The sequence below is a fragment of the Triturus cristatus genome, unplaced genomic scaffold (genome assembly GCF_964204655.1).
Source record: "Triturus cristatus unplaced genomic scaffold, aTriCri1.1 SCAFFOLD_299, whole genome shotgun sequence".
Classification (NCBI taxonomy): Eukaryota; Metazoa; Chordata; class Amphibia; order Caudata; family Salamandridae; genus Triturus; species Triturus cristatus.
The window spans coordinates 466,350-479,656 of record NW_028187496.1 but is presented as its reverse complement, the minus strand read 5'-3'; the positions used below and the strand labels follow the sequence as shown (position 1 = coordinate 479,656).

Here is a 13,307-nt window from a genome sequence, read left to right as displayed (position 1 = left end):
ATTTGTATTGTGCTCCTATAATGGCACCCATGTTACTTTACGCAGCGGCCCATCAATACAATGCCTCTTCCCTAACAAGAGGCCACTCAATTCATTAAAAGATCCATACATTCTCGAACGGTCAGTATGTTGCAGTATCCGTTTGAACTAAATTTAATTATTTCCCCAAACTTGTACTAAAGGGCCCCTTCAGCAAATCGTAGAATGTACAGCACCGCCTCAGGGACACCTGTCTTGTTAATGAATGAACACACCATATTGTCCCTCTAAGTTGCATAGTAACCATACATCCGTAGTGCAAACCCTGTTAATGTACCCATAAGTACCTTAAACCATTGCTTGATACAGAAGTACACATCTCTAAACAAACGAAATTCCCATTCTCACCATGCGTGTAGAATGGGGCCAGTCGTGCGGAAAAGGCTAATTCGAAAAGTCGCACTCTAGTGAAAGGCCGTAATTTAAAACCCGGTCAATTACGAGTACCTGTGGAGTTTGCAAGTGTAAGCTGTGTTTAAGTTGTGTTAATGGCTGCCATCTTAACCAATGCAATTTAAAGACCCATGCACATTGCATAAAGATAGTCATGTCAGGTTGTCCCCAATACATAATAATAATAGATATTTAAAGATAGGGAATAACTACTTTGAATATGGAACTGCACCCAGGGTTGCTATATGAAGTGATGTGAAAGCTCAAAGTCCATGTCCGTTCGGTCATGTTGGTAAGTGTTACCGGTCGAAAAATAGTTGAAATGAACGTCCGGTTGTTACATGTTGGTAAAGGTTACAAATGGGGAGAGCAAGTAACCTAAGAGACAACAATTCCCTTAACATCAAGTTTACCCAGGTGAGACCATTGTTGGACAAGAAGGTCTAACTTTACCATACAATTCAGATATCTATGATGCGACCACCGAGATAATCGCAGCCGTATTCATGAAACGAAGAAGTGGGCACAATACCAATCATTGTACCCACGTCCTATTTGTCAGAATAAAACCACATATACAACAAATCCAAAATAACAAACAGACGTAATAACAGTAAATATGTCCAACCGTAACACCTTATTTGTCCAGGTGAAGCTATATATAGAGGAAAGTCGTAACTCAACTGCCTTTGTAGTGTGGCCACTATCTTAAAGATGCTATATATATACGTGGTCAATGTATCCTGTTATTATTCCAACATTACTGAGCTGCTGGAGGAGTGTGGCTCAATGGTTAGAGCAGCAGACCCTGAAGCAGAGTTCTGGCCAGGGACCAGGGTTCGATTCCCGCCTCGGCGGGGCTCGGGCTCAATTTCCTCGGACCTGTCTATTCTCGCCTCTGTGCCTATTCTAATCACGGGCCCCACGCTGCAACTCTGGGCAATAGCTTGCTTAGCCTCCACACCGGCCCCAACAGCGCTAAGGATGCCTGGCTTCACCCTGGGGGTGCCCAGGAGTGGACACTTCACAGGGAAAGCCAGGAGGGGTTCCACAGCGGTATGAGTATCAGCGCCAGGAAACCGCAAAAGGCGACACCGCAAGGTGGCCGTCTGGTGACAGTGCGCTCTATAAGTACATTTACATTTACATTTACATATATTTTTAATTATCCTATGACGTTCAAGTGCACAATGGTGCCCAAAAAATACAATAGTGATCTTCTTATATCCATCGAGCCGTACATCTCACCCGAATGTCATTGGTGTGAATGCATGTTTCCTCCTAGGAAAGTCGGAAAATGATAAGTCCCTTGCAATGTTAAGGTGCTGTCGTGAGACGAAATAGTGGGCTTGATAGAATTCATTCTACTCAACTTCAAAGTCATGTTTGTCAGAATAAAACCTTAAATGGAAAGAGTCCAAAAAGGCAACACAATATGATAACAATAGCTATATCCAACCGTAACACCTTATTTGTCAAGGTGGAGCCATATATTGAGGAAAGATGTGACTCAACAGCCTCCGCAGTGTGGCTAGGACAGATGAACGGGTACTTGTGATGTTGAGATGACATTTAACTGAAAATGGCCGGACTACGTCTGGTCTGACCTGATCTTATGTAGTGGAAGGGAGACATAATGATCACACTTGGATGTTTTAATATATTTTAGGCCACATTTTTTCATCGCAAGGGTGTCATCATTTATTACCTTCCTAGGAGGAAATATGCATTTACACTAGTGGCATTCAGGCAAGATGTATGACTTGATGGATATAGTTATGGCAATGTTATAATTTTAGGGCAGCCATTATGACATATTCATAGGACAACCATAAAGCATGAATATACGACTTGGCAATGCTGGAATAATAACAGGATACATTTGCTACACATATATAGCCTCTCTAAGAGGACGGCCCGGCCTATACGTCAACCATATAAAGTATGGTCAGAGAGAAATGTCATTGTGACATAGACAACTGTACATCAAATGCTACTACATCCAATTTACACAAAATCTAATTTGATCCCTGTACTCTATCGTCTTCGCAGTGCAGATAGTAAAAATCTGTCCCATGGAATTAGTTTACGAGAGAAAACATTGACGACAAGTTAAATGTCTGGGTCTATAGAAAAGGATGAAACTCATGATTTGTGTTTAAACCCAATCAAAACAGTTCTTAGCCATCATATCTATTTAGCCTCGATCTGTCTAAGAACTTGCTCCCTGTTTCCTCCCCTTTCATTGTTAAATAAATTGTTCAATTCCATGGAACCAAATTTGTGTGTTAGTTCCGTGATCCTTATGTGTATGTATTGCCATCGGATATCTCTCATCCCAATGGTTGATCGCCCTGATCTGCTACTGTATACTTGTCTTGCGATGTCTCGTCCTACTACCAATATAGATCTTCCCACATGCACATCCTATGATATAAATTGTGAATGTGGTGTTGTAGCTCATAAACAAACTCAATGTGTACTCTGCCTGTGTTTTGACTACATTTGACAGTTCTTTTCTGTCCTAAATGGCACGCTTAACAGCTCCCACATATAAAGAAACCATTTGGTTTCTTCAGCATCCAAGTCCCCAAGCCGCTTACAGCTTTGTTGGCCTTCACGTAACTTGGGTATAATGTTCTTTTCAGCATGGTGCCCCTGGGATGAACCAACCATGGTTTTCATGACATGATACCCACCGGTAATGTGTTGCAACCCAGAATATGCCAATGCCTACGCAAAATGTAAAAGATTTGACTGCTGAACATATTATGTTGCATACTGAAAATGGTCTCCCTACTCCTCAGGGATTTCTTACCTTTTTGTGCCCCATTAACAGCAAGTGTTTTCTTTCTGTCCAATTGCATTGCTTTTGCTTCAGCTTTATTGAGACAGTGATCATCATAGCCCTGTTCCTTAAAGTCATGTTTGATATCCTGTAATCTCTTGTGGAACTCCTGATCCTGACTGCAATTTTGTCGGGCACTAACCTTCTCGCCATATGGTGTGGCGTTTAAGGTGGACTTGGGTGAGCACTAGTGGCATGCAGGTTGCTTTTTAAAAATATGACTGTTAATAGCTCCCTCGTGCACGTATAGTCTTAAATCCAAAAAGTCTGTCTCATGACTGTCATACCTCAGGGTCAGTCTAACATTGCACCTGTTGATATGGCTGTAAATTCTCAGCAGTCCCATTCTAAATCATTAGAATATCATCGATGTACGGTCACTAAAATAAATGTATTTGTCCAGTTACGTGAGCCAGGTCTGCAGCATGCTCCATCTCATACAAACCCTTTAAAAGATTTGCATAAGATGGAGCAAACATGGCTTTTCATTGTTTCTGGGGGTACCAATCCCCGTCATGGATAAAAACATTCTTTGTTGATTAAATTCCTGCCATTTCTAGCAGCATAAGAGTGTGTTATAAATGGTTTGCGTTCCACTTATAAAGATGGAACTTTAATGCTTCTAGGCCACAATTCATTCTTATACATGTATATAGACTCTCTACGTCAATTGTTATGAACTGAAGTTCCTCACTGTCACTTTGAAAGTCTTCTAGTTTACACAGTACATCCTTGCTGTGTCTTAGATATGATGGAAGGTTCCTTAGATATATCTGCAAGAACCCATCCACATATTCTGCTAGGTGCTCTGTGTGGGACCCATTACTCAGAAATAATGGGACTACCCGGTGGAAACTGTATTATCTTATGGATTTTGGGCAGAACATATATACAAGGATATCTCGGATGACAAACCTGGAGATATTCATACTTCAGGACTGTTAAAAGGCATGTTTCGTGCCAATCTCTTAGCTGTGCATTAATATGTTTCTCTACATCTGGAACAGAATTTCCTTTTAACCTTTTATAGCACATATGGTCACTTAACTGCCTCTTGATTTCACTCAAATAGTCTTCTTTGTTCATCAGAACAATATTCCTCCCCCTTATCTGCCCCTCGTATTACAATGTTTTCATAATCTTATAGGTTGTACAATATATCCTTATCTTTGTTTGATAGGTTATGATGATGCTTATATTTTCAACTGTCTCGGTGGTAGTCTTCCAATTTGTACAAATTGGAAGTCACCCTATGGTGAAACTCGTCTATTGCTGTATCTTGTGCGCTCCTGGTGCATTTAATTAAAATATTTACCAGGCTGCTGCACATGGTCAGTCTGGTAATGCTTGCAGAGACAGCAGGATCACTGTCAAGTGCAGAAGGACAATGGGCAGACCTGGACAACCACAGGATGATGCGCGCCTCTTCCCATAACAACCTATCCCCAATCTCAAGGAGTGACAGTGAGGCCTGGGAAAATTGTTGCTTTTCCTCAGCACAGTTTGAATTGACCTTGCTTGGGAGTTGAGGCGAAGGGGCAGTGTACAGGAGAAGAGGGCTGAAGAGGGAAGCTGACTCTGAGGGCATCATTCCATAAAGTACATCAGTGCACATGGAGTGATCAGCCAGTCATTGAGCCTACGTGAGTAGTTGGCCAGTAGGTTTGGGGAATCGATTGGAATGACCAAAGATGTTTGATAAGGGAGCCTGGGGCATGACTGGAGTAACTTGTGGATGATGTAAATGATCTTTCAAGTGTCTTGCATTCAGTTATCTGTTTAACCAAGATCCTGTGGATTTACTCTAGGGTAGTTGCAATTTGATTAGTACTTCTTAGGCTAAATATGAGTCGAGGAACATGTATCTGGACCCTTTGCAATTTGGCAAGTGTCTTCACAGATATTAAGGACGTGACTTAAAATCTGTAAAACTGCCAATCTCAGGGATTATGGCAGCTTTATTTTGGAAGACAAACACCACCTCCACAACCTATTCCACATTGCTAGATTTAATTTCCTTGTAGGGGAAAACTGCACTGAGTCTGCTATATTATAAATCTCTCTTGTTTTGTTGCTTTCATTTACTACTTGTCTGTTTAGTGACTGGCTCCCAGTATAGCTTTTGGCAGTTTTTCCCCTGGATACAAATTCTTGTCCTTTTTAGCCATCTCATCTTTGTACCTTTAAGTTAGTTCAGCTCTTTGCAGCTCTTAAAAATGGAATTTTGGAGTAATTGCTGTGTTTAGGCGTTCAGTTTGCGTGAATGGTCCCGCGTTTGGTGCTCCTGTCCACTACTGGATTAGCCACCCCATTTGTGTATGTCATCTGTGCCGTCTCATCCTCTTATCAGTTCTATTTGTTTTCTACCGCACTTGTAGGTCACTCACCCAAACCAGCATGTATCCCTTTGTATTGATGCCCATGCCTGCTAAAACCAAATTCCTTAACCTTGAACTTTACTGGTGTAACAGAAGTATCAGGAAGTCACCTGAAGACCCACTGTATAGCTCTGGGATAATCTGTCTTAACATTTTAATCATGCACTAATGTGGAAACATCAGTTTTGGAGGTACATAATTTTAGGTTTTCAACCCATTTTGATGCATTGCATTTCCACATAGAAGAACTTTACAATATTTTTGCTTATTTCGTTAGGGTTATTATTTGTATTTGTAGCCATCTCTGTGATTTCCACTCTAAATAAGTAGCTTCTTGCAAAGCTGCTTCAGTAGTGCCAATAAATGAATGGTCATTTGACACTTCCCATGATGTCACTTCCTGTGATATTGCATTTATGCAAATTAGAGGCGCTTCGCTTGTTCATCTCCTGTCCAGGGCCTCACAAATCCTAGAACTGGCCCTTTTGGCGACAAGTATCTTTCACAAACAGTTGGTCCCAGTCAGGATTTAGAAATCATTACTGGAGCAGATGTCATGATGCATTGGATTACAGCCTTTCTGCCTGCTTCGGTCATAGCTAAGAATGTGGACATTTCCGTGGAACACCTACCAGGAATCCAAAACAACTAGGCGGCTGCTCTTTATTGCGCCCTGTCATACTGCCACAAGTGGAAACACCAGCAGGATTAGTTGCAGCAGGTCTTTTTAAAGTTTGGTCATCTGACTATACAACTATTTGCCAATATGAAGAACAAAAAAAGCCTGTACTACTTAAGTAGGCACTGGCACCCAGGGTCCAAGTGCAATCTATTTTTGATGACATGGTGAATCATCTTCACTTCTACCTTACCACCACTTCCCCCCTTTCCCATGGTAATGAGGAAGGAGAAGGAGCATAACTGATCAATGATACTGTTTGCCCCAGTGTGTCTGCATCACTGACCTACTGTGACTGTCACGATACCAACCAATGAAATTCAAGAACCATTCCAAGCCCTCCTAAGATTGTATTTAAACAAGCCTGTCGTTCTCCTCACTTTTTCCCCAAATCCATCCACGGTGGTAGGAAGATCTTCCATTTGTTGAATGTACACTGAAGATTAGGGTTTGATATGAACCTCCAGATCAACTATTGGTTTTTAGATATTCTATCAGCATCCACCTTTGTCACAACCGGGCAATACCCACTGGCTGTCAGCCTCCATCAACTTTTGCCACAATAAATTAAAACATCCGCTTTTAGTCAGTGAATGGCCACATTCCACAAGAAGCAGGGTAATGAGAGTTGCATAATACGCAGGAGTGTGCCTCTTGGTATCTGCTGCGCAGCCACATTAGAAAGCAAATACACTTTCACCGAGCACCACGGCCTGCATGTTGATGCAGCTGCTGATACTTCGGTGTATCAAGCAGTTCTACACCACCTGTGACTCGCAGCCCTTCTCCCTCATTAGCTGAAGATTGGGGTGTTCCAAATGAGACTGTTATTGGGACTATGGCCATTTTAACATGGTTTACTGGGATTTATAGTTACAAGGAATTCCTAGCCTGACAGCGAGGAATGAATCAAGGATATGAATCTATGACACATACCGTAAGTAACCAATTTATTTCTCTACTAGGGTATGACTGTTTTCCGAGGCAGCTAGGTTATCCAGCCCACTGCATAAGATGTTTTTATTTATATATTTCAGTTTTGTTTTCAGGTTGGAATATTAACAGAGAGCTTTCTATCCATCTTGGTCTAAGGTTTGGGGGAATTTGCTACCCAAGTCTGTATGTCTGGAACTACAAGCTTTCCAGTGACAGTGCTGTAAGTATTGACTATAACAGACCATAAAGTGGCAGATTGCTATATCTACAATGAGGCAGACCTCTCTGCTAATCTATAAGATGCTATGTTCTTTTGATGGGTAATTTTTCAAAATCATTTCAATCCTTAGTTTATAAACTTTAGCCAGGCTCCAAGAATCACAGCAGTCATAATGCCTTGGGTGTCTTTAATTAATGCATTAAACACTCCACTATCCAACTTTCAGTCTTAAATGAATTATAATTTCGACTGTTTTCAGCATTTGTGCTTGTATTAAAATACTGGCTGTTTCCATCGCTTTACTGTTTGCTTTTTAAGTTAACAAGGATAAAATCTTTGCTGGTGATGTTCAGGGCTACAAACAGCATCATTGGATTACTGTGTAAGGCATTATTGTACAGACATTCACTTTAGTGCTAATGCCAGTTTTAGAGAGACTGCTCTGCAAATATAATAATGGTCAGATCTTTGTAGTTTCTCAACTCCCAGGCTGACACTGCGGTGGGAGTAACTTAAGAGTGCGAACCTACATATTCAGTGTGATGAAAAGTATTGACACGTTATCTCTAACTATGGACAACAAGCGTAGTAGTGCTTACCACTACGACTTTCCGAGCTTCCAAGGACAGCTTTGAAATGTCTTCCTTAATTTGTGGTAGCTATTATTTGGACCATTGGAAAGGTACACTGTCATCCGTATTAAAATGTTGAGAACAATAGACAGGGAATGGTACTTATTATTATGACAGCGATGCATGGACTGTAATTGATGTACTTACCTTTTGTCATGGAAAGACAGACTGGTAACATACCCAACGCGTAAAGATTCTCGGTCCTAAAGTTACGGGTAAGTAATTTGTTGTTTCCGCCATAGAAAATAATAGAACATTTCCAAACTATTTGTGCCTGTAATTATGGTGATGTAACATTCCTTTATATGAGCCTTTTTCGTTCTTCAGAGGGTCCACAGTGGTGCAAAAGTTCACAAGATCTGAAATAAGCCTTTATTTACTGTTGAAATGCTATTGCTGATTTTCTTGTAATCATTTTAACAAATAATGTTCCTCAGAGCTTTTCCTAGGGTTGGGGGGGGGGGTAAGTGGGGTTCCTGTTGATGCAATTGAACATTTATGCTTTATTTGAGGTTGTCACCTATGTGTATTTTATTTTCTGAAGTTCAATGAAACAAAAGAAAAGTTTTATAGATTTGTTTGATGTTATGTAAAACCATTTCGGAAGTTGGCTGAGTGGGGTGACCAAAAATTGCATGCAGTCTTAAACCTGGATAAAGAGTTAGAATAGTAAAGGTACTGCATACATTTCATCCTTACAAGTTTGTTTTCATTTTAAAGGCTGTTCATGTCATCGAAGAGATAGACATGGATGAAGATAACAGGCTGACTGAGGCAGAAATTATTGAAAATCTGGATCTCTTTCTTACCAGTGAAGCAACAGATTTTGGCAGGCAACTGCATGATGAACATTTTTATCATGATGAACTTTAACAGAGAGTTAATGTGTTTTTCTCAACTCCTCTTACCGTACTAATATTTTGACTGCATATGCAGTACTTCCAAACCTTTTTATTGGTTCTGTAGGTATTTAAAAGTACTATTGTTAGTGTTAATTTAAATTATTGAAGTTGACGCTTTAGTGGATCTGAGCCGAATTTATTTGGGGTTCACTCTAATTTATAGACATTTTCTAAAATAATTGACTAACATTCCTAAAGAATACTATCAACAGACTATCTAAAACGTTCTCAAATGGTTGGACCTCAATTTACAACGCGTGTATTACAAGCTTTCTAGAATGTAAAGGCATTGCCAAGAAAACAAAATACAGTGAAATTTGTAGGTGGAATACTTGTGTCCTTAGAACCTTGGACTTTTTCATTTGCTAGTTTTCTGTAGGGGGTTATGCAGCTATGCTAATGAAAGCAGTCTGTTCATTGTAATCCTCTTCACCTTCATTCTGGAATATTTTATTTAATCTTTAACTGTTGGATGACCTTATGGACTGGATTTACCACCAGTAACATTGATATCCGCTTGTCTGAGATTTAGTTTGAACAACATGAACTGTTATCATTGTTGTAGAACCCAGTTTTGCAAAGACTTCCAAAAACATTCAGTTTAATTTCAAATGAAAGATCTGTCCCATTGTTAGAATTCCATATATGTAAAATGTCTACTTCACACTAATATTTTTACCAAAGAGATTTTCTTGTCTATTTAGCCCTGAACAATATTCCATTTTGTTCTCTTTTTATGAAATGCATACTCATATTAAGGTTCTGCAGCATGTTCTTAATTGTTTGTAGACTGTCCTATAAATTCTTTTTTTTTTTTTTGACTGTCCTATGAATTCTTCTTCGCTTTTTTTTTTTTAAAAGGTTCTATGAAAATAAGTGTTACATGTATTCCAAGTATAGAATAATTCAAGTTTGAAATGTGCTTAGTAAAGTAATTGAAACAAGACTTACATGATAGATTTCCAGACAGCTGAATGCTCTTTCTCTAAATAAATGTGAATTCTTTAATGTGTTCATGCAATGCAATAGAGTGAGTGATATATTGTATTGTTGAGACATGAATTAGTTCCGCTTCACATTTTTCAATAACAACTCTATATGTGAATGTCATTCCCTATGGTGTATATGCATTCATAGTTTCATTTTTTGACCAATTAAAATAATGAACCCCCTACTACTACATAGTTATACCTTCATGTATCTCTATGCACAGGTTTTGATTATTTGTGTTTTCATATGATATTTTCTTCACTCTTTTTAAATACCTAAAATTCATGAAGGTCCTCTAACACACTGAAAAGGCAAGTTATGAGAAGAAATATGTTGCTTATTTGTAAATACAGTTCTCTAGGATTAGTATCTGTTCTAGACTCACATGATTGAATCCTTTCCTGGCATCGGACTGTGAACCATCGGTAATCAATGTTAACCTAGCAGTGTGTTTATCCATTTAACTGTATTGAAAATGGATATAGACAAAAAGCAGCCTATCCTCTTCATTTTATGACTCAAACCTTGGTCATTCTTAATTCACTACCTTCCAAACACCAATAGTGAAATACATGCAAGTAACATTTTTCTTCTCCAGCATTGGGACTTTCACAGATTTGTACGCTTGATTTAGGACTATGAAAGTAGTTTACAAAAATAGAGGAGGGTGGTGGGAAGAGGCTTGTTTCAATAAAAGTGATTGCATTGAAGCCTGTCCAATGGCCGTCTCTAATCTGGACTTCATATCTCAGCATTAGTGCTTCATAAAAGTCAATGTAAATGCACACATTGCAACTTTACATATGTCTGTAAGTGGCATGCCAGCAAAGAGCATCAGTGTCTTCCATTTTGTGTAGTATTTGCCTGTCAGTCTTTGAGTGGTAGAAGTGATCCATGACGGCAACCTTTGAAGAGAGAAACTTTTTAGAAATAGGGGCATTGGTGAATGATACAAAAGTTAACCAATCTAAAAATGTGAGCATCATTTAACGCCCAAGGTATCTAATGCCCTTTCCACTGAAGTGTAAGGTTCGATGAAAAATGTCAGCAACTGGATATTCTCATTCAGGTGGAATGATAATGTGAATTTTGGATAAAGTGTGGATTGGTGGCTGATGTGACTTTGTTCTTAGAAAACTTTATAACGGGTGCTTGTACTTCAAAGGATTAAAATTCTGAAGGAAAACAGCGATGGTTTAGATGGAGATCGTAAATATCTGTATATCGATACCAAATTAAGTCTTATTAAAGACTAAGAACTACTTGATTTGGCAGGAATACTTGAGGACTCATATGGAGCGGATTTAAATTGCATGCATTTGCCCAAATGCAAAATCTCTTCCCCTTCAGAAGGTAAGTTTTATTAGTGGAATCAGTCCTTGCTATTTGGAAGATCTTAAGACCTTTCTGAGGTATATTTAAAGGTCAAAAGTCAAGGCATTTAAGTGGATAGAGGCTGGGTTGTGATGAAATACCTTGCAGTGTTCTGTAGTCAGGTGATATGGCCCGATCTGGACTTGACCATAGAGCTCTGTATTAAAAATGTCTGTCTCACGCTGGAGTAATCAGGACAAAACGGCATGATCCCCATTTGACTGTCTGAGGAATCTTGGGAGCCAATGGAATTGGTAGAAAGATGTAGTCAAAAATGCTGGTCATGAGATTGAAAGGGCTTCTCCATGAGTTCCTGGACACCACCACCTCCTTGTTTTTGCATTTTCTGGATTTGCAAAGAGATTTAAATTTGGAGGTCCCTATCTCTGGGGTGGCTGACTCTCATTTCAGAGAAAAACGGTTTCTTAGAATTCCATTAGTGGGAACCATTTCAACTAAACTGCTTAAAAGAAATTCACTGACCATGTCATGAATGATGTAATATGTGACATCATCAGCAGTGGACTGCGGGCGCGCGAGATATAGTTAGTACAACTAACTATATCGGAGGAATTTCAATGGTTTTGAACGAGTGAAATGTCCAGCTAACTATAACACCCGTAAAACCTATGTTTTTTTAGTGAATTTCTAAGGTTTTTGAAATGCTAATTCCTAACTATATTAGGCCTGAAACCTATGGTTTTTTCAGTGAATTTCAACGGTTTTTTAAATGCTAATTCCTAACTATATCAAGCCTGAAACCTATGGTTTTTTAAGTGAATTTCAAAGGTTTTTTAAATGCTAATTCCTAACTATATCAGGCCTGAAACCTATGGTTTTTTCAGTGAATTTCAAAGGTTTTGTAAATGACAATTTTTAATGTATTAATTGTTATACTTATTTTTTTTTATACTGATTTACTACATTTTTTAAACTATTTATATTTAGGTATATTTTTTTTAATTACATTATAATTACATTATACATTACAATACAAAATATACTTTCTCAGAATTAATTACTTTAGTTTAAATACTTTGCAAATAGGCAATAGAATTTTAAGTACAGTAGTTACAGTTGTTACAGTTGTTGCAATGGGCAACACAATTTCAAACACAATGCAACATTGAGCTCAATGTGAATTTCTAGTCAAATGCTATTAGTTACTTTATGGATTACTTTTCTAACCACAGGACTTGATCCTAGATTCAGTCCTTGGATATCTCCTATAAACAGTTGAGTAAAACCGTTTTGGTTACAGTAGTGGTTTTTAAGGAATATCATTGTATTTTAAAAGTTGACACTTCGAAATGTTTTCACATAGAATCTCCAATGTTATCCTATGGCAGAAAATTCACTTAGCAGGTAAGTAGTGTTATTGTTAGTTTTTCTTACTCAGTGGTGGATCCTGGATCCAGCACTGGTGCATCTCCCGTAAACAGTTGAAAGAATGTGTTTAAGTCATACAGACGATTTTTTAGGAATATTTTTACTTTGTGAAAATAGACACTTAGAAACTTTTCTGCTGAAAACCACACAATGGATTCCTATGGAAGGAAATACAAGTTACTGGGAAGTACGCTTAGAATTACTTTTCAGGGTCAGTGCTGGGCTAAACGATGCAGCACTGGATTCTCTCCTGATAACAGGTGAGTAAATCGGAATTCGTAGTTCGGCTGATTTTAGAGGAATATTTGTATGTTTCAAAAATCGACACTTAGAAACTTTTCTGCTGAAAACCACACAATGGATTCCTGTGGAAGGAAATACAAGTTACTGGTAAGTACGCTTTGAATTGCTTTTCAGGGTCAGTGCTGGGCTAAAAGATGCAGCACTGGGTTCTCTCCTGATAACAGGTGAGTAAATCGGAATTCGTAGTTCGGCTGATTTTAGAGGAATATTTGTACAATGGTGAA

At 38.7% G+C, this 13,307-nt stretch overlaps 1 protein-coding gene across 1 annotated transcript in view; it reads left to right on the top strand.

Moving 5' to 3' along the window:
- Positions 1 to 10,204, top strand: part of LOC146771122 (reticulocalbin-2-like) — a 136,462-nt gene extending 126,258 nt beyond the window's left edge. Inside the window, exon 8 of the mRNA XM_085640331.1 lies at positions 8,846 to 10,204. Coding sequence (XP_085496457.1) covers positions 8,846 to 8,998 — 153 coding nt within the window. The 3' untranslated portion in view covers positions 8,999 to 10,204. The remainder of the gene's footprint in view (positions 1 to 8,845) is intronic.
- Positions 10,205 to 13,307: the final 3,103 nt, after the last annotated feature.